The sequence below is a fragment of the Kogia breviceps genome, chromosome 5, assembly GCF_026419965.1.
Source record: "Kogia breviceps isolate mKogBre1 chromosome 5, mKogBre1 haplotype 1, whole genome shotgun sequence".
Taxonomy (NCBI): Eukaryota; Metazoa; Chordata; class Mammalia; order Artiodactyla; family Physeteridae; genus Kogia; species Kogia breviceps.
Genome location: NC_081314.1, coordinates 90,902,396 through 90,927,915, shown reverse-complemented (window position 1 = coordinate 90,927,915; position 25,520 = coordinate 90,902,396). Strand labels below are relative to the sequence as shown.

The window sequence follows — 25,520 nt, the reverse complement described above, 5'->3', positions numbered from 1 at the left end:
TTAACTTCCTCAAGAAATTAGATTAAGTAAATTGAAATTTTTACTGATATGTGGATATCAGCTAGTATTTTTCCACGTGTGGTCTCAAAAAAGGTTTTTCTCATATCAATACAAGATAACGAAAACAAAAAGGCACATCCGCTCTTAGTGAAGCTGATATGCGTAAAAACTGACGTCACTATTGAGTAAGTATTATCTAATACAATCCTTCTTCTTTTAAGACAAAGATAGATGGTCTAATTAATCTCTTTAAATTTAACATATATGTAACAAATAAACTTAATTTCCTGTGCTATTCAATTATTTATTACTCTGAAACTAGCTATAATATTTAAGAAATTTACCAACTTCTTTTCCAAGTATGTTCATTCATAAGGATAATATATAATCAAAACTCAACTTCACATGATAGCTACTGACAACAAAAACAGACTTTTAATTTGAAATCCATAGGTAAATTAAACATAAGGGTCACTTTTGAAAAATTTATTCTCCTACCTTACAAAATATCAGATCAAATTCATTAAAAAGTATGATTCACTTCTCCCTGAGCACGGCTACCAAAAACAAAGAGCAAACAGGAATAACGGGGAAAAGGAGGAGGAAGAGAAGACAAGAAAGAGATGTGGAATAGAACATGGGGGGAAATTAAGTTGAGAAGAAGAAAGAAAAGAAGAATCAAGTCCCCTCCATAACTAAGGCTGTAGCCAGCTAGCACTCTTTTGCCCATTCATACTTGCATGTCCTGTTCCTCTTTGTCTAATGAATTAACACGCTCTTGAAGTATGTTCTCCTGTTTCTCAAAATTCTTCAGGAGAAGCATTTCTTGAAATAATGTGACATGGTGCAGGTCAGATAATTTCATCTGAGTATCTAGTTTCAGTTTCTGATGTCTCAGGAGACGGAGTTCTGCATCAAAAGTGACAATCAGTTCTTTGATCTGAGGTGGAAAAAGATATGAGGGTATGTTAGAAGTTTAAAACAGGTACATGCATTTTTAAAACTATCCAACAGGGCTTCCCTGGTGGCGCAGTGGTTGAGAGTCTGCCTGCCGATGCAGTGGACACGGGTTCGTGCCCCGGTCCGGGAATATCCCACATGCCGCGGAGCGGCTGGGCCCATGAGCCATGGCCGCTGAGCCTGCGCGTCTGGAGCCTATGCTCTGCAGCAGGAGAGGCTACAACAGTGAGAGGCCCGCGTACTGAAAAAAAAAACAAAAAACAAAAAAAAACCTATCCAACAATACCGATTTGTTTGGGTAAAAGCATTTTCTTATTATGGATGGAGAATTACAAGGGTGGGTGGGGCACACGGGTGTATATACAGTCTCATAATTTAATTTATGTACATTTAATATCATTGATGAACTGATTTATTAAGTGGTAGGAATTCTGTAACTGCAGTCCTTCGAGCTGTTTCTTCGCCATTGATTAAGCCATTGATCAAGAATGTCCTTCTTGCTGTTTAAATCGGAGACTGTGAACTCTTTGTGGGTAGTATTGTGTCTGTCTCCACTCTATCCCCATGGTATCTCTACACTGCCCTTCACACAGTAAGCACTAAAAAAAATATTTTCCTCACCTAATTATTTTGAAAAGTTTCAAATCTACAGAACAGTAAATATTTTTAAATAGATAAATATAATTGTGGAGCCACAAGAAACCTGTTCAATCTTCTTGGCTTATTTACAGATGAAGAAATTGAGACTAAAAGTGACTTCCCTGAGATCAGATTTGTTACAGAGCTTGGATAAGAATCCAAATATTGGGCTTCCCTGGTGGCGCAGTGGTTGAGAATCTGCCGGCCAATGCAGGGAACACGGGTTCGAGCCCTGGTCTGGGAAGATCCCACATGCCGTGGAGCAACTAGGCCAGTGAGCCACAACTACTGAGCCTGCGTGTCTGGAGCCTGTGCTCTGCAACAAGAGAGGCCGCGATAGTGAGAGGTCAGCGCACCGCGATGAAGAGTGGCCCCCGCTTGCCACAACTAGAGAAAGCCCCCTCGCACAGAAACAAAGACCCAACACAGACAAAAATTAAAATTAATTAATTAATTTTTTAAAAAAAGAACCCAAATATCTCACGTCCTGGTCTAGACTTTATTCCACTGTGATTTCAAATGATTTTAAATCCTCAGTTTTACTTTGATTTTGACACAGTGTCTCCCTTGCCCCATCCCAAAGGAGATGAAGAGATCAACAGAGAGCCCAAAGGGCTGATTCTCCCAATGAAACTAGTATAATAGGAAAAAGACAAACCATTCCATGTTTTTCATTAGGCTGTACTTGAATGGGGAGCCTCGACTATCAAATGCCTATAATGAGTGAGGGCTCAGCCTGGGGCTGAGAAAGAGGAAGATATCTGTGGGTTTGGGTCTGTGAAACTGCTGGAGAATTTCAGAGAGCTAAAAAACAAAAACAAAAAACCCCAACAAACCAAGGAGGAGAAAAATTAAACTTTTAATGTATGACTGTAGACTAAGTGGGTTCCACTTTAATGTTTGTTCAACAAATTTGAATTATTTTTAAATTTCTTTGGAGGAAGCACTATGTTTTCTTCAGTGCAACACCATTCTGCAACTATACCACATAGGTGGTCCAAGGTTGTAAGGGTTATGCTTGTTTTATTCTCACTACCCCTCATAGCCTGTAAGCTTTATAGGATAGAGAACATGTATGACTTGACAATTGTTTCATCCCTGCTACCTAGCTAGCACTGTTTCTGCACATAGGATGTCCAATAAACATTTGTTAAATTAATAGTTAAAATTAAATCAATCAAAACTTTTTACTGAATATCTACTATACGTCTGGCATTGTCCTAGACACTTCAGGGGAATCCTAGAATTGTATAATCTAATGAAACAGAGACTAAAAAAAAATAGAAAAAAAATCAATGAAACTAAAGCTGGTTCTTTGAAAAGATAAATAAAATTGATAAATCTTTATCCAAACTCACAAGAAAAAAAGGGAGAGGGCCCAAATGAATAAAATCAGAAATGAAAAAGGGAAGTTAAAACTGACACCACAGAAATACAAAAGGTCATAGGAAACTACTACTAACAGCTATATAACAACAAAATGGACAACCTAGAAGAAATGGACAAATTCTTAGAAATGTAGAATCTCCCAAAACGAAACCAGGAAGAAATAGAAAATATGAACAGACCAATTACCAGTACTGAAATTGAATCAGTGATTTTAAAAACTCCCAACAAACAAAAGTCCAGGACCAGAGAGCTTCACAGATGAAGTCTACCAAACATTTAGAGAAGTGTTAACAGCTATCCTTCTAAAACTATTCCAAAAAAATTGCAGAGGAAGGAACACTTACAAACTCATTCTATGAGTCCAGTATCACTCTGATACCAAAATCAAGCAAAGATATCACACAAAAAAGAAATTACAGGTCAATGTCACTGATGAACATACATGCAAAAGTCCTTAACAAAATATTAGCAAACTAATTCCAACAATACATTAAATAATCATACAGTATGATCAAGTGGGATTTATTCCAAGGATGCAAGGATAATTCAATATCCAGAAATCAATGTAATACACCACATTAACAAATTGAAAAATAAAAAACATATGATTATCTCAATAGATGCAGAAAAACTTTTGGCAAAATTCAACATCCATTTATGATAAAAACTCTCCAGAAAGTGAGCATAGAGGGAAGATACCTCAACATAATAAAGGCCATATATGACAAACCCATAGCTAACACATTATTGACTGGGGGATTTTTGCAGAAACTAATGCCTGTGACCATAATATGCCTCTGGTAAAAAATGTGTTAAAGGTGAAAAGCTAAAAGCATTTCCTCTAAGATCAGGAAGAGGACAAGGATGCCCACTCTTGCCACTTTTATTCAACATAGTATTGGAAGTCCTACCTACAGCAAACAGACAAGAAAAAGAAATAAAAGGAATCCAAATTGGAAAAGCAGCAGCAAAACTGTCCTTGTTTGCAGATGACATGATACTATGCATAGAAAATCCTAAAGACACCACCAGAAAACTACTGGAGCTCATCAATGAATTTAGTAAAGTTGCAGGATACAAAATTAATATACAGAAATCTGTTTCATTTCTATACACTAACAAGGAACTAGCAGAAAGAGAAATTAAGGAAACAATCCCATTTACCATCACATCAAAAAGAATAAAATACCTAGAAATAAATCTACCTAGGGAGGTAAAAGACCTATACTAGGAAAACTATAAGAAATTGATAAAAGAAATTGAAGATCACACAAACAGATGGCAAGATATACTGTGTTCTTGGATTGGAAGAATCAATATTGTTAAAATTACCATACTACTCAAGGCAATCTACAGATTCAATGCAATCGCTATCAAAATACCAATAGCATTTTTCATAGAACTAGAACAAAGAAATTTTTGTGTGAAAACACAAAAGACCTCAAATAGCCAAAATAATCTCAAGTAAGAAAAACGGAGCTGGAGGAATTATGCTCCTTGACTTCAAGACCATACTACAAAGCTACAATGGTCAAAACAGTATGATAGGCACAAAAACAGACACATCAATCAGTGAAACAGAATAGACAGCCCAGAAATAAACTCATGCATCTATGGTCAATTAATCTATGACACAGGAGGCAAAAATATACAATGGAGAAAAGACAGCCCCTTCAATAAGTGGTTCTGGGAAAACAGGACAGCTATATGTAAAAGAATAAACTTAGAACATCCTCTAACACCATACACAAAAATAAACTCAAAGTGGATTAAAGAACTAAATGTAAGGCTGAGAAACCATAAAATTCCTGGAGGAAAACATAAGCAGAACATTCGTTGACATAAATCGTAGCAATATTTTTTTGGATCTGTCTCCTAAAGCAAACAAAAGCAAAAATAAACAAATGGGACCTAATTAAACTTAAAAGCTTTCAGACAGCAAAGGGAACCATCAACAAAATGAAAAGACAATCTACTGAATGGGAGAAAATATTGGCAGGTGATATGACTGACAAGGGGTTAATATCCAACATATATAAACAGCTCCTACAATTCAACAACAAAAAACAAACAAACAATCTGATTAAAAAATGGGCAGAAGACCTGAATAGACATTTTTCCAAAGAAGAAACGCAGGTGGCCAAAAGGAACATGAAAAGATGCTCAACATAGCCAATCATTACGGAAATGCAAATCAAAACCACAATGAGATAATCACCTCACACCTGTCAGAATGGCTATCATTAAAACACACACACACACACACACACACACACACACACACAAATAGCAAATTTTGGCAAGAAGAGAATGTGGAGAAAAGGGAACACTCACACTATTTTGGGGAACGTAAATTGGTGTAGCCCTGTGGAAAACAGTAGGGAGGTTTCTCAAAAAATTAAAAATAGAACTACCTTATGACCCAGCAATTCCACTCCTGGGTATATATCCAAAAAAAACCAAAAACACTAATTCAAAAAGATATGTGCACCCCAATGTTCATAGCAGCGTTATTTACAAGATATTGCGAAGATATGGAAGCAACCTAGGTGTCCATCAACAGATGAATGGAAAAATATATGGTACATATATACAATGGAATATTACTCAGCCATAAAAAAGAATGAAAATTTGCCATTTGCAACAACATGGATGGACCTGGGGGATATTTTGGGTAGTGAAATAAGTCATCCAGGTTAAGACAAATATTATATGTTTGCAGTTATATGTGGAATCTAAAAAAAATAAAACTAGTGAATATAACAAAAAAGAAACAGACTCACAGATATAGAGAACAAACTAGTGGTTGCCAGTGGGGAGAGGGAAGGAGGGAGGAACAATATAAGGGTAGGGGATTAACAGGTACAAACTATTATGTATAAAATAAACCGCAATGAACTAACACACCATTGTAAAGCAATTATACTCCAATAAAGATGTTAAAAAAAATAAGCTACAATGATATATTGTACAACACAGCATATTTTATAATAACTACAAATGGAGTATAACCTTTAAAAATTGTAGATCACTATATTATTCATGTGTAACATGTAATATTGTACATCAACTATACTTCAATTAAAAATTGTACAATTTGTAAGTCAAAACTAACACATATAAAACAGCAAGAAAAATAAGTACAAAACCTAAGGTGCTGATTATAAGTGCAAATGGAGTTTAGAAGAAAGGAGAGTATGTAGTGTGGGCAGAAGATTCTGGAGAGGGTTTGGACGTGAGCTGAGTTTTGAGTGATGACAACTTTAGAAGAAGTCATTGTAGGTGGAAGGAAATAGCAAAGAAAAAAGCACAGATACGAAGCTCAGAAGTGGGGTGGTAAGTGGGGAGAAACAGGAAGAGTGAGAAAACAGCGCTGGAAGAAGTAGAGATAATGGGTGAAGAATAAGGTTGGGGAGTAATAGGTGCTGCTTTCAGACACACTGAGGAAGGGGACCCTATACGGTTGGCAGGAGGGAACTTCCATCCAGGAAAGGACCTTTTCCTTCCATATTCAGAGCACCTCCTGCACACAACTGGCCCCAGCCTGGTCCTGATTTTCCTACAAATAAAAATATTTGCATTCCAGCTCCAGAACAATTCTGAAGCTAGTCGTTACCATGAACACTCTCACTAATGGGGCAAATCACACATTAGAGAAAGAGCAGGGGGTGAAAAGCAGGGGGTGCCCCATTTTCACTGGAAGGTTTTTAGTTATGCTCCATCCGTCATCTGAAGGCTGCTCCATCACTTCTCCTTTACCATGACTTTAGTTAGATACCAATTAACATGGATTTGCCCTTAATTCCTAGCTTTCCAAAAAGAAAAAAGTTGAAAAGCTCCAAAGTTCTGGGCAGAGCACAATGATTTTCAGAAGACCAGGGACAGAGAGAAAGCCAAGCCATCAGTGAGCTGTGGGCTGGTCAGGGTTTGGGGAAGATGAATGTAGAGAAATTAAAAATAATTTTAATTATTTTTAATTAAATTATAATTTAATTTTAATTATCCTGCTCTTCTCTCTTTCAGCTTTAAATAAGCAGTCTCATTTCTTACCCTGTTGATCAAATACTGTTGCATGTACACGTGTTTAATCTCATCCCTCTTCATAATCTCCAGCTCCACTTCAGTTGGATCTGTTCTTTCAAATTCCATGAACTTTGGAATATCTAGATTGAATACTGATGCTTTTGATGATCTAGACAATGAATCACGTGTCATCAAATCCCCATCCTTTCCAGAAAAGAGTCTGAGGAAGCTTCCAGCTGAGCCTGCAGACGCTGCCTCTTCCACTTGAGGGGCCGTTTCAGCCTGATTTTTCATCTGCTGCCACTTAAAAGCTAGGAGGGTTTCCTCATCATACTGAAATCTCTTTTCTGGAACTTCTTCTGGGTATATCTGAGGGATCTGGGGAATGGGGATGTGCTTGGATTCGGGAAGAGTCGACTGAATGTTCTTCAGTTCTTGCACCAGGCACTGTATTTCCTCGATGACAGCCACTTTAAGGTCTCGAAGAGAGACAATGCACTTGTTCATGTGCATTTTCTTTGCATAGGCCTGATAAAAAGAATAGGAAGAAAGCAAAATGACAACCTGCTCACAAAGGGCAGCTTGAAATATAATTTGCTTTTGTCCCTTGACCGGAATGCCTAGTGAAAATTCAAGATAAAAATTTATCTGATCATTCCTGTTCACTACTAAGTTATTTTCTCTAGTTTTTAGGCTTTTCCCCATTTCACCTCTCCATAAGGGGAAGACAGTCTGGATGTGACCTCTGGTGTCCCCCAGCTGGCTTGCAGGGCTGAGTTCCCCCATCCTCCTTCCATCACTCAATGGAAGTCCTTCCTGAGCCCTGGACTCAGCCAGATCCCAGGGAGGGGAAGGCCATTCTTTGGTCAGGAGCACACAGTAACCGTCCTTCCCTGATGAAAATTCAAATCCTATTGGCTTAGACTCACTTAGGGTTGCCGACCTCGGGCTACTTCAGCCTGTTGTCATTCTGTATTTTGGCCACATTCTTTCTGTTACTCCTTGTGCAGGCAAGGTCACGATCCTAAATTCCAGTACCACGTCACACTAAGAGGTTCCTGGACTCTTCCTTGGTTCCTTCTCCACTCATCCGAGCCCAGCTATGCCGCTGCCTCCAGTCACAGGTGCCAAACAGGCCCACTGCTCCCTCACTGCCAGCTCTCTCCCCAGGCTGTGTTTCCTAAATGCCCTGACCAGAGCCTCCAGTCACATGCAACCCTGCTCCTGGTGTGCAGTTAGGCAACTAGACGGCCCAAAAGCTGTTAAGAGTAACTTTGCATAAATATACCGGTTAAGAAAAAGAAAAGATTGAAAGGCATTTCTTCAAGTCGTCTTACAAAACTTACCTGTATATTTACTATCTACTGTAACAAAATACAGGAGATGTTTTACATACTTAAGAACAAACCTTTAAAGCATTAGGGTTTAAACTCAAAATCCAGCCCTTGGGTGAGTGGGGGACCACTTCTGAAGTACCTGGAGGATGGAGAATTAAGCAGAGAACAAACCCAAACCAGCCTGGTGGCTGAAAGGCCTACCTCTTTTAGGAGCCAAATTTACATACCAAGCCTCTCTTTCTAATTTTTCAAATACCACACACCTAAACACTAGCCACGGACGGACGGGGAGGTGGGGGAGGAGGAGGCGGCGGCGGGCGGGCAATGTATAATACACGACTTCTAAAATGCTTGATACTTTTCAGTGCCTTTGAACTTAACCATGATAAGAATGACTCTTTATTGACTTTGACCATTACTTTAACCCTATGAAGTAGACTAGACATGTCTTGTCTTACTGTTGTTCATTGGCAGTAATACCTTTTTTTTTTTTAAACAGACAATACAACTGAGGCTTAGAGAGAGTTACATGACTAGCCAAGTTCATATAACTATTAAGTGGCAGAGATTGGAATGGAACTCTGATCTTCTGACCCGTAGAATCTGTGTGCTCTGCATTATTTAATGCTGTCATTTTAATAAAATAGATTTCAGTACAATGCAGTTCCATTCAAGACATCACACCTGTCCATCACCTCTACCTGTACTATGAAATTTCAGGTGGATGACTGGCAAATTGTGATCAAAAAAACATTTCTCTATGACAATGGATGAAACATGATAGTTGAAACAAGAATTGCCTTAGACAAACAGCTAAAAAAAATTCCAAACGGTCACTAATAAAATGCTCAAAATGTCCATTTGATCAGAAAGTTATAGGTATGAGCTATGAAAATTTACTTGTGGCTATGAATTGCCAGACCAGGATCTTTGTAGTGCTGGCATGTACAGCATCTTTGGTGAAATAGAAAAAGACACTCCTTCCTCAAGACACTTTACACTTCCATTTGTCAGAAAATTATAAAATATTCAAACATGCTATATCTGTGGTATGATTGGCACTCTTTTCAACGTGATGCCTTGAAATGGGCAACCTGCACAGCCATACTAGGTGGCTGTATACAAAATTCTCCTCAAAATGGTAGCTCTGATGCCTTCTGAGCCTCTAAGTGTGAAAAGTCACTTGTCAATTCAAAGCAATGAATGACTATGACAGGGAGAGGAAACTTTAGGATGAAAACAGGTATGAGAAATCAGGATGATTAGAAGCAGTTTGGGGAAATGCAGAGAGAATCAAAAAGGAATATAGGGCTTCCCTGGTGGCACAGTGGTTGAGAGTCCGCCTGCCAATGCAGGGGACATGGGTTCGTACCCCAGTCTGGGAAGATCCCACATGCTGTGGAGCGGCTGGGCTGCTGAGCCTGTGTGTCCAGAGCCTGTGCTCTGCAATGGGAGAGGCCACAACAGTGAGAGGCCCGCGTACCGCAAAAAAAAAAAAAAAAGGAATATATTAATTGTTCAGTATTGAGTCACCCACAAAAGTTTGGAAGTCCTTCAAACAAAGACTAAATATAGTGGTCTATTTTCCTAAGGCTTGGTGGTCCACAGCAGCCAAAAACAATAGCCAACAAGGATGTATTTGAATTTCAGAGATTCAAAGTTCATAAAATATAATGCCTTCACTCATGAAACTGGTATTGAACCAAGTAATTAATCTGAAGGCTGGTTCTGCCATGTTAACTAAATAGTCATGAATAAATCTCTTATCTTTGGGACTCAATTTCCTCATTTGTAAAAAGGGGCATTATTCTAGATAATCATGAAGGCCTTTTCCAATTCTAAATTTCTATGACTATATATCTTTAGGGACCAGCTAACAAAATGGGTGGTTTCAGCAGAATTCAATAAAAAACAAAAACAAAAACAAAAACTAGGGTGTGTGCCACATTGTCATGAAAGCTATGGGTAAGTACCATAGAGTCGAGGTATCCCAGTTCCTCTTCCTTCTTGGCAGCGTTTATTCTCATGTGTTCAGGTATCTTATAGTCTGGGGCTGTTTTCAAATTGAAGTCTCCCATATACAACTGGGCCTCTTTGATGGCTTGAACATCTTTGGGATCTTCATAGTCATCATCAGGTTTACTCTTGTACCTATCAGAAAAGCAGAAAACTCAGCCATAAATGTGACAATAAATTCTAATTTGTCTACTTTAGGCATATAATCAAATTTAATCATGAAGCAAAAGCATAATTCTGAGTCTGTGGTGCTGCCTTTTCCTATAGAGCCCAAGATTTTTTTTTATGTTAATGACTATTTTTAAAGCAGCTCAAGCAAAATAATAAGTAATAAATAAAAAATAATCAACTAGATGGTGCTGAAATAATCTGAATCATTCTTAGGCTTTGGTTAACTTCAAAGTAATTTAGATCAACATTGTTATTTATTCCCTCAATAGAAATTATGCTTTGGATACAGGTTTGCTGTTGTTGTTTTTTTAATCACTCAAGTGTTAAAGTTTTTAAAAAACATAAGTGACTGTCATAAAGTTTGTCATAACATTTTCAAAAAAAGGCATGTAATTCAAAATGATAGTACGACTATATATGTATTTACCTCCCTCTCTTTTCCCACATTCCATGGAAATGGCACTGTGGGGTGTCAAAGGAAGTAAATCACTAGGAAAGCTGAGAATGGGATAGAAAACCATGAGCAAACTAGTGATAGAGATACATTTCTAGAAGACAGAAAGAAGATGAAACTGTGTTAATGTATAAACCAGACCAATGAAAACTCTAGTCCCAGATACACCCAGGAGAAGGCTATAAAAAGAAATGGATTGGGTCTTCTTGATAGAGTCCCTAGGAGGCTCCAAGCAAAGATGGAGCAGGTATGGAGCAGAGAATGGAATGCTAGACATTATTTGGTAAATTTAATTAGAGGATTGAAAAGGAACACCTGAACCAGTCGAGCCCTCCCAGCTTTCCTATCTACACACATACAAGGCAGTAGCAACCTTATACGTAAACTAAAACTGAAGAACTAATCTCTACAGAAACTGACCTCTCTGCTTGGGAAATACTAAGGTAGCTGTGTTATGGGTTGGCACCCCACTGGGGGGGATCTTCATTGGGAGACCCTAACCTACCTAATTCTTTAAAGTGAAGCCTGTCAGTCAACATGAGCATATAGCTTCAGTCAGCCCTTTAAGGGAAAGCAAACATACGTATAGCAGAGGAAACACATGCCATCTAATGTATTAACTGACAATTGTTCATTTGTGTATAATAGCACTAAAAGAAAAGATTAATATTTTTAATGAAAGGAAAGGGATAGAGAGGAAGGAAAGGAAAGGAAGGAAAGGAAGAAACAAAATACTTCTGCTCTTGCCATGTGAGAGAAACACAGCCCATAATTATCCTCATGCTACAAATAACTAGAACTGAACAAAAATATATAAAACAATTATGTTCAGACATTGAATGATAAGCAGCACAGGACTGTAATTCCTGAGAAAAGTGAAACAAAATAGGTAATCCTTACTGTCTCCTAGTTTCTGCATGGAGGAAATTACCATACTATGGAGTAGGGTTGGAATCCCAGAAATCAGATTTCACAGAGGCCAGAATGGTTACAATTTTGTGGAAAAGACTATCAGAGCTACATAAAGAAATCTATACAGGGCTCTCTTGAGTTTTTGGCTGAGTATTAATTTGTACACTTGTAATGTGAAACACCATGAAGGTGAACAAAGAACATCTGGGGAAAGTCAAATACTGGGAAGCTGTAAGAAAACTAATTCTCATAGTTTACACATGGCTGGGATTCACTTATGATCCCACCAGCTAAAGAGACCTTGTTAAATGTAGAAGACATTCAGAAGAAACCCCAAAAGAGTCATGCCTTCAAAGTAGGAGAAACAGAAGATTTAGACAATATTATCAATCACCTTGTCCCCATTGACACGTATGGAACAGTACACCCAAGAATACAAGAATGCATACTCTTTTTCAAGCACACATTGAACTTTAACTAAGAGACTATATGCAGGCCTATACCATTTCCAATAAATTTAAAAGAATTTAAATCACACAGACTATTTTCTATGACCACAAAAAATTAAATTAGAAATCAAACAGAAAGATATTTTTTAAAATCTCAAAATATTTGGAAACTAAACAGCACATTTTAAAATAAACCACAAGTCAAGGAAGAAATCACAAGGGATACTAGAAAATATTTTGGACTGAATAATAATGAAAATATATCAAAACTAGTGGAATGCAGCTTAGGGCTTAGAGGGAAATTTTTACTTTAAATACTTACAATAGAAGAAAAGTATAAAATCAAAGTTTACACCTTAAACTTAAACCTCAACAAGAAAGAAAAGAGTTAATTAAACCCAATTAAACTAGAATGAAGGAAATGATATAGAACAGAAATCAATGACATAGAAATCAGACAAACAATATTTTTTTAAAAATCTATAACCAAAAGCTAGTCGCTTAAAAAAATTAATAAAATTGATAAACCTCTTGCTGAAATGATCAAAAAAGAGAGAAGATACAAATTAACTATGTCAAAAATAAAAGAGGACAACACAACAGATACTACAGAAATTAAAATAATAAGGGAATAGTATTGTATGAACTATATTATGCCAATAAATCTGATAACCTAGATACAATGCTCAAATTCCTTGAAAGACACAAATTACCAAAACTGACCCAAGAAGAAATGGAAGATGTGAATAGCACTGTAATAATTTAAATTTTGAGTTTATAATTTATAACCTTCCTTCAAAGACTACTCCAGGTCCAGATGGCTTTACTGATCAATCTTATCAAATATTTAAGGAAGAAATAATACCAAGCCTAAACAAAGTCTTTCAGAAAATAGAAAAGAAAAACTTCAATTCTTTTTATGAAACCACTGTTATCCTGATAACAACCCAGAGAAGACATTGCATAAAAATAAAACTAGAGAACAATATTCTTCATTAGTAAGATACAAAAGTCCTTAACAAATTACTAGCAAATCAAATCCAGCAAAATATTTTTTGAAAATATCAAGTCTATTTTATTTTTGTTTCATTGAGATATAACTGACATACAATATTGTATTAGTTTAAGGTATACAACATAATGATTTGATATGTGTATATATTGCAAAACATTTACCACAATAAATTTAGTTAACATCTAACACCACACACTGTTATAATTTTTTCCTTATGCTGAGAATTCTTAAGATTGACTCTCTCAGCTCAAATACACAAAACAGTATTGTTAATAGTCACCATGCAGTATGTTACATTCCCAGAACTTATTTATCTTATAACTGCAAGTTTGTATTTTTGACCACTTTTACCCATTTCTCCCATCCCCCCCAACACCCCTTGCCTCTAGCAACCACCAGTCTGTTCTGTTTCAATAAGATCAGATTTTTTAGATTCCACATACAAGTGAGATCATATAGTATTTATCTTTCTCTGTCAAACTTGTTTCACTTAGTATAATGCCCTCACGGTCCATTTGTGTTGTCACAAATGGCAGGGCTGCTTTCTTTTTTTATAGCTGAATAATATTCTGTTACAGTATATATGTGCCACAACTTTTTTTAATCCATTCATCCAGCAGTGGAGATTTAGATTGTTTTCCTGTCTTGCTTATTACAAATACAATGAATATAGGGGTACAGATATCTATGAGATAATGATTTTATCTCCCTTGTATATATAACCAGTAGTGGAACTGCTAGATTATATGGTAGTTCTATTTTTAATTTTTTGAGGAATCCCCACACTGTTTTCCATAGTGGCTACACCAACTTATGTTCCCACCAACAGAGCACAAGGATTCTCTTTTCTCCACATCCTCACCAACACTTGTTATCTCCTGTCCTTTTGATGACAGACATTCTAACAGGTGTGAAATGGTATTTCATTGTGGGTTTGATTCGCATTTCCCTGATGATTAGTGATGCTGAACACTTTCACATACCTGTTGGCCATCTGTATGCCTTCTTTGGAAAAATGTCTATTCAGTTCCTCTGTCCATTTTTATTTTATTTTATTTGCTATTGAGTTGTATGAGTTCTTTATACATTTTGAATATTAACTCCTTATCAGATATATGATTGCAAATATTTTCTCCCATTCCATGAGTTGCCGTTTCATTTTGTTGGTTTCTTTTGATGTACAGAAGCTTTTTAGTTTAATGTAGTACAGTTATTTATTTTTTGTTTTTATTGCCTTTGTTTTTGATGTTAAATACAAAAAAAAATCATTGCAAGACTGATGTCATGGAGCTTACCACCTATTTTTTTTTTCTAGAGTTTTATGGTTTCAGGTGTTACATTCAAGTCTTTAATCCATTTTAAGTTAATTTTTTTGTATGGTGTGAGATAGTGGTCCAGTTTTCCCAGGCCTATTTATTGAAGAGACTCTCCTTTCCTCATTGCATATTCTTGGCTCCTTTGTCATAAATTGACCATATATGCATGGGTTTATTTCTGAGCTCTCTAATCTTTTTTATTAGCCTATATATCTCTTCTTATGCCAACACCATACTGTTCTGATTGCTACAGCTTTGTAATAAAGTTTTGAAATCAGGAAGTGTGATACCTCTAGCTTTGATCTTCTTTCTCAAGATTGCTTTGGTTATTTGGGGTCTTTGGTTGTTCTGTACGATATTTAGGATTTTTTTCCATTTCTGTGGAAAATGCTATTGGCATTTTGATAGGGGTTGCACTGAATCTGTAGATTGCTTTAGATACTATGGATATTTTAACAATACTATGTCTTCTAATCCATAAGCACAGAATATCTTTCCATTTATTTGTGTCTTCTTTAATTTCTGTCTCACTGTTCTTCTACTCTTTGGTGTACAGATATTTTACCTCCTTGGTTAAATTGATTCTTTAGTATTTTATTCTTTTTGATGCAGTTGTAAATTTGATTTCTTTCTTAATTTCTCTTTCTGATAGTTCATAATTTGTGTATAGGAATGCAACTGATTTTTGTGTATTGATTTTTGTATACTGCAACTTTATTGAATTTGTTTATTAGTTCTAATGGTATTTTGGTGGAGTCTTTAAGATATTCTTTATATAATATGACATCTGCAAACAGAGATGGCTTTACTTCTTCCTTTGGATGCCTTTTATTTCTTTTCTTGACTAACTACTCTGGCTAGAACTTTCATTCTTATGTTGAATAGAAGTAACAATAGTGAGTATCCTTGTCTTGTTCCTGACCTTAGAGGGAAAGCTTTCAGCTCTTCACCATTGAGTATAATGTTAGCTGTGGGTTTGTCATACATGGCCTTTATTATGTTGAGTTATGTTCCCGCTATATCCAGTTTGCTGTGAGTTTTTATTATGAATGGACGTTGAACTTGGTCAATGCTTTTTCTGCAGCTATTGAAATGATATGATTTTTATCTTTTGTTAATGTGATATGTCACACTGATTTGTGGATGTTCAATCATCCTTGCATCCCTAGAATAACTCCCACTTGATCATGGCATATTATCCTTTTAATATGTTGTTGAATTCATTTTACTAAATTTGTTGAGGATTTTTGCATCTATGTTCATCAGGGATACTGATGCAAACAAGGGTATGTGTGTGTGACAGACAGAAAGGGAGATGGAAGCAGAGCGAGCAAGACAGAGTGAGCCAGACAGTAAAAAGAGCTAGTAAGATTTTGAAATCTCCACAGGTTAAATTTCCACTGATGCCTGAGCTTGGTGGAGCAGCTCACAAATGATTGAGTAACTACTGTCTAAAGTAAAGCTCATAGAAGAAGCAGAATTCAGTAGCTTCTCCTAAGGCAACACCAGGTTTGGAATTCTGGTCCAAGGTGGTGACATAGGAGGCTCCTGAACTCACCATCTCCTACAGACACACCAAATCTACAGCTATTCACAGTATAATTACCTCTGAAAGAAGTTCAGAAACTAGCTGAATGATTCCCACATGTTGGTGAATGAAAAATACACATATTGAAATGGATCTTGGCACACTCTCAGCCATTGGGGGCCATTAAGAACAAAGAAGATGCCTTGGATAATCACAAAGGTCTAAGAGACAATGAAGATCTCAGGCCAGGCTGAAAGATAAGGCTCATCTCCCATGAGACCAGATGACTGTACTACTATAAACTACTGTAAAGAATCTGAGAAAAAGCTACTATACCAAGTAAACTTAGCAACATCATTAGATTAAAGATAAATATGAGAAAAATCAATTGAGAGGAGTTCCACTTCCAGGAAGATGGAATAGACCCACATTTTTCTATTTTTTCCAGCAAGCAGAAAATAAAAACCCTGGACATTATATGTAAAACAAATATAAGAAGATTCTGAAAGGTGAAAAGGAGGTAGGCCACAAAAAACCTTGGGACCCAAGGAAGTATATGATGGCAAGTTCTTTGGGTTTTATTTTTGCCTTGTATATCTCAGACTTGGAGCTAAAGAAAACAGTAACTCATGTCATATGATCTGTCAATCCCACTCCTGGACATATATTTGGACAAAATATAATTCAAAAAGATACATGCACCTCTATGTTCATAGCAGCACTATTCACAGTAGCCAAGACATGGAAACAACCTAAATGTCCATTGACAGATTAATGGATAAAGACGATGTGGTACACATACACAATGGAATACTACTCAGCCATAAAAAGAATGAAATAATGCCATTTGCAGCAACATGGGTGGAATTAGAGATTATCATACTAAGTGAAGTTAAGTCAGAAAGAGAAAGACAAATACTGTAAGGTATCCCTTAAAAGTAGAATCTAGAATAGGACACAAATGAACCTATCTATGCAACAGAAACATACTCACAGACATAGAGAACAGACTTGTGGTTGTCAAAAGGAAGGGGGCATGGGGGAGGGATGGATAGGAAGTTTGGGGTTAGCAGATGCAAACTATTATATATAGAATGGATAAACAACAAGGTCCTACTTTAAAGCATAGGGAACTATATTCAATATCTTGTGGTAAACCATGTCTCAAAATATAAAAAAGAATGTATATATATGTATAACTGAATCACTTTGCTATACAGCAGAAATCAACACAACATTGTAAAGTCAACTATGCTTCAATTTAAAAAAAGAAAGAAAACAGTAACTCAGAAACTCCATGTGTTTAGACAACAAAAGCCCAACAAAATCCTGCTCTCTCTAGCTAAAGCATCAAGAAAAGAACAGAATGGTGAGAGAAAAAACTTGTAGACACTAAACTCTCTACTCCAGCCAATACCACAGAAAAAAAAATGTGGTGCTACTTCCACCCATGCCAGCAAAGGCCAGGTGGGGAGTCTCAACTTCCTCCATCACCAGGAAGAGGCAAACAGATTGGATAAGAAGAAATAAAACTGTCTCTATTCACAGATTACATGATTGTCTACACAGAAAATCCCAAGGAACCTACAAAAATATTCTCAGAACTAATCTGACAGTTCAGCAAGGTTACAGAATACCAGATAAACCTACAAAATACAATTTTATTTCTATACCATGAACACATAGGTATCAAAATTAAAAACAATACCATTTACAATTGACCCCAAAAGTGAAATATCTGTGTGTAAATCTAACAAGATATATATAGGACTTTTATATTGAAAACAAAACACTGATGAAATCAAAGGAGATCTAAGTAAATGTAGAGTCATACCGTATCCATGGATTAGAAGACAACACAATAAATACGTCAATTCTCCCCAAACTGATATACAGGATTAATATAATTCCTAAAGAAGTTCAGCAAGATTTTTTTGAGATAAATATATGATTTATATGGAACGGCAAAATAACTAGAATGGCTAAAATAATTTTGAAAAAGAAGAATAAGATGAAAGGAATCAGTTTACCCAATTTCAAGACTTATTACATAGCTACAGTAATCAAGACACTACGGTATTGGCAAAGGGATAGACGTATAGATTAATGGAACAGAAAGCAAACCCAGAAATAGACCCACACAAATATGCCTAAATAATTTTGGACAAAGGTGCACAAGCAATTCAATGGAGGAAAGAGAGCCTTTTCGACAAGTGGTGTTAGAGCAATTAGTCATCCACAGGCAAAAAAAAAAAAAAAAAAAGATGAAATTACATCTAAATCCCACATTTTACACATCTTACACAAAAGTGAACACCAAAATGGATCACAGACTTAAATGTAAAATGTAAAACTATAAAACCTTCAGAAGAAAAATAGGAGAAAATCTTTGGGACCTATGGCTAGGCAGAGTTCTTAGACCTGATACCCAAAACAAGATTCATAGGGAAAAAAAATCAATAAATTTTCTTCAACATAATTAAAAACTTTTGCTCTGAAAAAGATCCTGTTAAGGGAATAAAAAGACAAGCCACAGACTAGGAGAAAATATTTGCAAATAAAATATCCAACACAGTACTCATGTCTAGAATATACAAAGAACTCTCAAAAGTCAACAGTACAAGATAAACACTGTTTTATCTGAACATGAGCAAAAGACATGAAGAGATATTTAACCAAAGATATAAAGGTGGAAAACAAATAAATGAAAAGATGTGCTTGTTAAATGAAAGTACCTTTACAGACCTAAAGATGAAGACCCAAACTATAAGATGTTAGAAGAACGTACAGGAGTAATATCTTCTTAATTTGGGGATAGAAAAAAATTTCTTAATTCTTAAAAATCACTGAATATATTAGTAAAATGAAATTCCTAGACCTGAAACTCAAGATGTCACTGAAGGTCCACCACAGTATCACCACCCTGAAAGATCCACCTAACCTGATTTTAATATCTCTATCGGTTTCTATTTCTTTTAGTTTTTTATTTAAATACCAATGTCAATAAATGTAATGTTTTTAAAAGATATTTTGAGACTCATTAAAACAAAAGATTTCAGGTAAAACAAACTTACATTTCCTCCCATTCTTTTTTTCGCTGCTGAATTTTCAGTTGGGCCCTGTCAGCCTTTAATATAAGTTTCCTTGTTTTCTCAATTTGATTTTCCACCATAATTTCACTTAGGGTTTTAGGCCGAAATTTCTTCCCTTTTTCTATGATTGATTCCTTTGGCACACTGATACTCCCACCTGTACAGAGAGTCAACATTTATTTTCAATTTTTTTGAAACATCAAAATAAAACTTTCAAATATTGTTTTTAACCTGCCACATTTTAAAACTCCAATATAATGAATCTGTAATATATATTATAATCTGCAGTATATAGTAAGCAACTAGCATGAATTAAATCCCATAAGTATTTTAGAATACCAAAATAAAGAGATCTAAATCACAAGTTTTGCTCCTCCAAACCTTATTAAAAAGTTGGGGAGATAACAATTAGAGAACAAGATAATGAATAACAGACCACTGACAGATATTGGGAAGCAGGGAAAGAGTGTCTGTAACATGATGATGGGGGAAGGCAAAAGCAAATGAGTCCTATTTGACATGTATAATTTGAGGTGACATATACCAACTGCAGTGGTCTGTGACCAATCAAAAATCTGGTCAGAAACACACAAATCTAGAATTTTAAAATTATGGGCTTTATCACAGACACATGAAAAAATGCTCAACGTCACTAGTCATCAGGGAAATGCAAATCAAAACCACAATGAGATATCAGCTCACACCTGTCAGAATTGCTGTTATCAAAAAGATGACAAATAACAAGTGTTGGTGAGGAGATAGAGAAAAGGAAACCTTTGTGCACTGCTGGTAGGAATGTAAATTAGTGCAGCCACTATAGAAAACAGTATGGGGGTTCCTCAAAAATTAAAAATAGAACTACCATATGACCCAGGAATTCCACTTCTGGATATTTTTCCAAAGGAAAAAAACCCCACTAATTCAAAAAATAAATGTGCCCCTAAGTTCTCTGCAGCATTATTTACAATAGCCAAGATATGGAAGCAACCTAAGTGTCCATCGATAGGTGAACAGATAAAGAAGATGTGGTCTACATATGCATATTATACACACACACAATGGAATATTACTCAGCCATAAAAAAATAAAATAAAATCTTGCCATTTGTGACAACATGGATGACCTAGAGGGTATTAGACTGAAATAAGTCAGACAGAGAAAGACAAATACTGCATTTCTCTTATATGTGGAATCTAACAAAACAAAACAAATGAACAAACATAACAAAACAGAAACAGACTCATAGATACAGAAAACAAACAGCTGGTTGCCAGAGGGGAGGGGGCGGGGGGATGAAATAGGTAAGGGAGATTAAGAGGTACAAACTTCCAGTTATAAAATAAATGAGTTGGGGGATGAAATGTACAGCATAGGAAACACAGTCAATAATGTAGTAATAATTTTGTATGGTAACAGATGATAACTAGACTCATCATGGTGATCATTCTACAATGTATAGAAATATGGAATCACTATGTTGCATACGTAGAACAATTTTGTAGGTCAATTATACTTCTATAATAATTAATTAAAATAATTGATTTTATCAGTTATAAGTATCTACTGGGGGAATTACTCTATGTTCAAGTTGCATAGAGATATACTTTGGATATACACAAAAAAAGTTAAATAATATGGATGGTCATATAGTTAAAAGCTACCATTTCATTTCATATTTCAAATATATGGCACCATGGAAAAATAATAGTTTAATGTGGCCTGAGTGGCCACAGAAAAGCTTTATAGTAAAAGTGTAACTTGTATACATAAAATAGATAACCAACAGGTCCTACTGTGTAGCACAGGAAACTATGCTCAATATTTTGTAATAACCAACAAGGGAAAAGAATCTGATAAAGAATATAACAGTCACTGGGCTTCCCTGGTGGCGCAGTGGTTGAGAGTCTGCCTGCCGATGCAGGGGACACGGGTTCGAGCCCTGCTCTGGGAGGATCCCACATGCCGTGGAGCAACTGGGCCCGTGAGCCATGGCCGCTGAGCCTGCGTGTCCGGAGCCTGTGCTCCGCAACGAGAGGCCGCGACAGTGAGAGGCCCGTGCACCGCGATGAAGAGTGGCCCCCGCTCGCTGCAACTAGAGAAAGCCCTCGCACAGAAATGAAGACCCAATACAGCCAAAATAAATAAATAAATTTATTTTTTTTTAAAAAGAATATAACAATCACTGTGCTGTACACCTGAAACTAACACAACATTGTAAATCAACTATACTTCAATTAAAAAAATAAAAGTATAATTTGATCTGGATCCCCAAGGACTGGGGAGAATTCAGAGAGGAGAGGAGTGAATTGGTCACTCCATCAGGAACCTGGATGTGGAAGTTTCAGACATAATTAGGAAGCAGCAGGCAGGACAATAAGCTAAACGTGCCAATCACGCAGTATGAGAATTCGCTATTGGAAAATAATTAGGGATATTGTAGAAGGATTAAATATGGGGATAATGGTTTCAGATTTTATCCTAGAGGCAGAAAGAAGCCATTAAAGGTTTCTCAACGAAGAGAGTGAACCAGTATTAAGGTCAGTACTGTATCCTGGGCACTAGTCTAGATCTGGCCAGGCTACAGTGACCTTTATCCTTGACTGGGCTCTGCAAGCCATTCCCAGAATTCCTGTCTTCCTCCTACTCACCTGCCGTCACCCTGCAGGCAGTCACAAGAGGCAGGGCGCAGGGATTAGAGGCACTATTTTCACATCTGTATTCTCAGCTCATCACTCTGTTTAAAGCATACGCTCTTGGAAAAGAGTGTGAAATGCCGTGCTCTAGCCCTACCCTCTGGGATGGGGCCCCAGAATCTGGGAACAAACATTGCCTAGGAAAACTAGCATCTGGGGAAATCCCAAATTTAAGAACAGCTGGACATGGGAAGTAAGAAATCCGCAGCACCAGGTGCTCTCATCCACTCTCAGTCACACGACTGGGAGTCAAAGGTTCTGCTCACAAAAAGATAATTCAACTTTGAAATTTTAATAAATACGGATGTAAAAGCCTTCTTGTCATTTAGGTTACCTGTATCTCTCCGACTGTCCTTTCTTCCAGTTCCTTCTTTTTCAAACCTCTCAAATTTGCTCGCTCTTCTCTCTGATTGACTTGGCCGTTTGGATTTGGAGTATTTAGAGGGCTTCACAAGCCTATAGGAGGATATCTTGTGATCACTTTGTATGGCATGAACCACAATAGTATCGCTTTCCAATGAACCACGAAATCTGAAGGAAAAAAAAAGTATTTGCAATCATCACCATTTTAATCATTCTGCATGATTATTACATAATAAAATAAGATCACAATGTACTATGCTGATAAATGATACCACTATATCACGCTGGATCCAAAATTCAACCATGCATATACCAACCCAACAAGGATGTAGTGGAAGTTGAATAGGACTTGGTTAAAAAGCAAGTAGAATTTTCTTCTTAATGAAAATACTAAACATCTCATTATAAACAGTATAATACCATTGTTTTGATAGTATGAAGAGTCAAAATTTTTCAGATGGACTGCAGTTTAAAGGTAAATGGATTATATCAAACTCTGAGGAAATGTAATTTATCTTCCTATCTATTATCTCATTTATCATATATAATATTTCATATACTACATATATAATAGATAAAAGGTGGTGATACATGTATGTACATATTACCCTATTTGTCTCTTTAAAAAACATTAAGCTCAGGAATCTTTACTACTCTCCAGTTCAACTTTCTCTTATAGCTTACAGACATCTAGCTTTTAAAAGTTCTTCATCAGTTTAATTGTTGTTATTTTTTGCTGGTTCACAATTATTTCCTCATCTTTTTATGTCTAAGTTGATTTATAGATTCAACATAATTCCAATCAAAATCCTAGGTTTTGTCGTGAAAGTTGACAAACTTATTCTGTGCAAAGGATTTAAGCAATATTGAAGGTGATCAATCCAGAGGGTTCATAATATCAAGTGTCAAGAATAATTAAGGTCTTGTGACACTAGCACAAAAATAGACAGGACAATGGAATAAAATGAAGAGTTTAGAAACAGACCCACATATATGTGGTTACCTGATTTTTGACAAAAGCATCACTACAATCTAGTAAGGAAAGGATGGTCTTTTCAGCGAATAACAGTGGGCCAACTGGATATCCATATAGAAACAAAAGACACTTGATCTCTATCTTACACCACCCACAAAAATTACCCAAGATAGATAATGGCAAAACAGTAGAGCTTCTAGAAGAAAACGGAGAATTATTTCATGAATTGGGAATAGGCAAAGATTCCTTAACTACAACATAAAAGCACTAACCATAAAAAGTTAGTGAAAATATTGATAAATTGCAAAGGAAAACACTAATAAGCTAAACTTTATTAAAATTAAAAACTTCTGTTCAAAAAGATACTATAATGAGGATGAAAAGACAAGCCAGAGTAGAGCAAGATATTTTACATGCATGCATACACACACATAGATATGTCATATATACATGTGTCATGTGTATGACGAGACTCATCCAGAATATATAACTCCCACAACTCAATTTTTAAATGAACAAAAGACTTGAGTAAACCCCTAACAAAAGAGAATATAAAAATAACCAGTAAGTATAGGAAAAGGGACTGAAAATCGTCACTCATCTGGAAAATGCCTATTTAAGTCACACTGAGACACTACTACAGAATAGCTGAAATTTAAAGAGCTGACAATGCCCAGGGATGGCAAGCATGTGTGTTATGGGTTGAATTGTGTCCCCCAAAAAGAATATGAAGTCCTAACCCCCCAGGTACCTCAGAATATGACCTTATCTGGAAATAAGGTCTTAACAGAGGTAGTCAAGTTAAAATGAAATCATTAGGGTGGATCCTAATCCAACATGACTGATGTCCTCATAAAAGGAGAAAAGCTGGCCAAGCACAGAGGCAATATTATACGGAGAGACACAGAGAGAACACCAGGTGAAGACAGAGGATTTAGAGTGATGCATCTACAAGCTAAGAAACACCAAAGGTTGCTGGCCAAGCCACCAGAAGCTCAGAAAAAGGCATGGAACAGATTCTCCCTCCCAGCTCTCAAAAGAAACCAATTTAGTCAACACTTCGATTTTGGACTTCCGGTCCCCAGAATTATCAGATAATAAATGTCTGTTATTGTAAGCCAGCCTGTCTGTGGTACTTTGTTATGGAAGCCCTAGAAAATGAATACAATGGGAATCAATTGGAATTCTCATACATTGATGATCAGAGTATAAATAAATTGAGCCATTTTGGAGAACTGTTTGTCAGTGTCTAATAAAGCTAAACATGCTTAGAACCTACGGTCTAGCAGTTCCACTCCTGGTTATATAGCAAACAGAAATAAGTGCTTATGTCCACCAACAGACATGCACAAGAATGTCAGCATTATTCATTGAAGCCAAAAAATAGGAACAACTCAAATATCAGTAGTTAAATGGATTAATAAATTGTGGTATAACCATTTAATAGAATATTACAAAGCAATGAAAACGAATGAAGTACTGCTACCTGCATTAACATGGGTAATCTTAGGCATGATACTGAATAAAGAAGCCAGATACAAAAGCGTTCATACTGCAGCTTTCCATGTATATGAAGTTCACAGACACAACTAATCTATGGTGATAAACATTCATCTTTGGAGAGTAAATATTTATTGGGAGGAGGCCATGAGGGAAATTTCTGGAGTGTTATAAAAGTTCTTGTATTTTTTAAATTTTTTTGAATTTTTATTTCTTTTTTTGGCTGCGTTGGGTCTTCATTGCTGTGCTTAGGCTTTCTCTAGTTGTGGCAAGTGGGGGCTACTCTTCGTTGCGGTGCACAGTCTTCTCATTGCGGTGGCTTCTCTTGTTGTGGAGCACCAGCTCTAGGCATGCAGGCTCAGTTGTGGCTCGTGAGCTCCAGAGTGCAGGCTCAGTAGTTGTGGCACGTAGGCTCAGTAGTTGCGGCACACAGGCTTAGTTGCTCCGTGGCATGTGTGATTTTCCCGGACCAGGGCTCGAACCCGTGTCCCCTGCATTGGAAGGTGGATTCTTAACCACTGTGCCACCAGGGAAGCCCCCTTGGCTCTATTTTAATTTTGATTTTCTAATATATACATGCTCATGTGTTAATTAGTTATAAAATAAACAGTTTGTTAAAAACCGAAAGTAAATATGTATGACATAATTTGGTTTGCAAAAAATTTCACAGACTTAAACTAGGGAGGA

The 25,520-nt window shown here is 36.5% G+C and overlaps 1 protein-coding gene across 1 annotated transcript in view; it reads right to left on the bottom strand.

Moving 5' to 3' along the window:
- The window catches only part of CFAP44 (cilia and flagella associated protein 44), a 111,654-nt gene that overhangs the window by 21,684 nt on the left and 64,450 nt on the right, over positions 1-25,520 (bottom strand). Inside the window, exons 22-26 of the mRNA XM_059063672.2 lie at positions 22,329-22,525; positions 19,284-19,458; positions 10,295-10,499; positions 7,039-7,527; positions 737-940 (exon numbers count right to left, since the gene is read on the bottom strand). Of these exons, the coding sequence (XP_058919655.1) occupies positions 737-940; positions 7,039-7,527; positions 10,295-10,499; positions 19,284-19,458; positions 22,329-22,525 (1,270 nt within the window). The remainder of the gene's footprint in view (positions 1-736; positions 941-7,038; positions 7,528-10,294; positions 10,500-19,283; positions 19,459-22,328; positions 22,526-25,520) is intronic.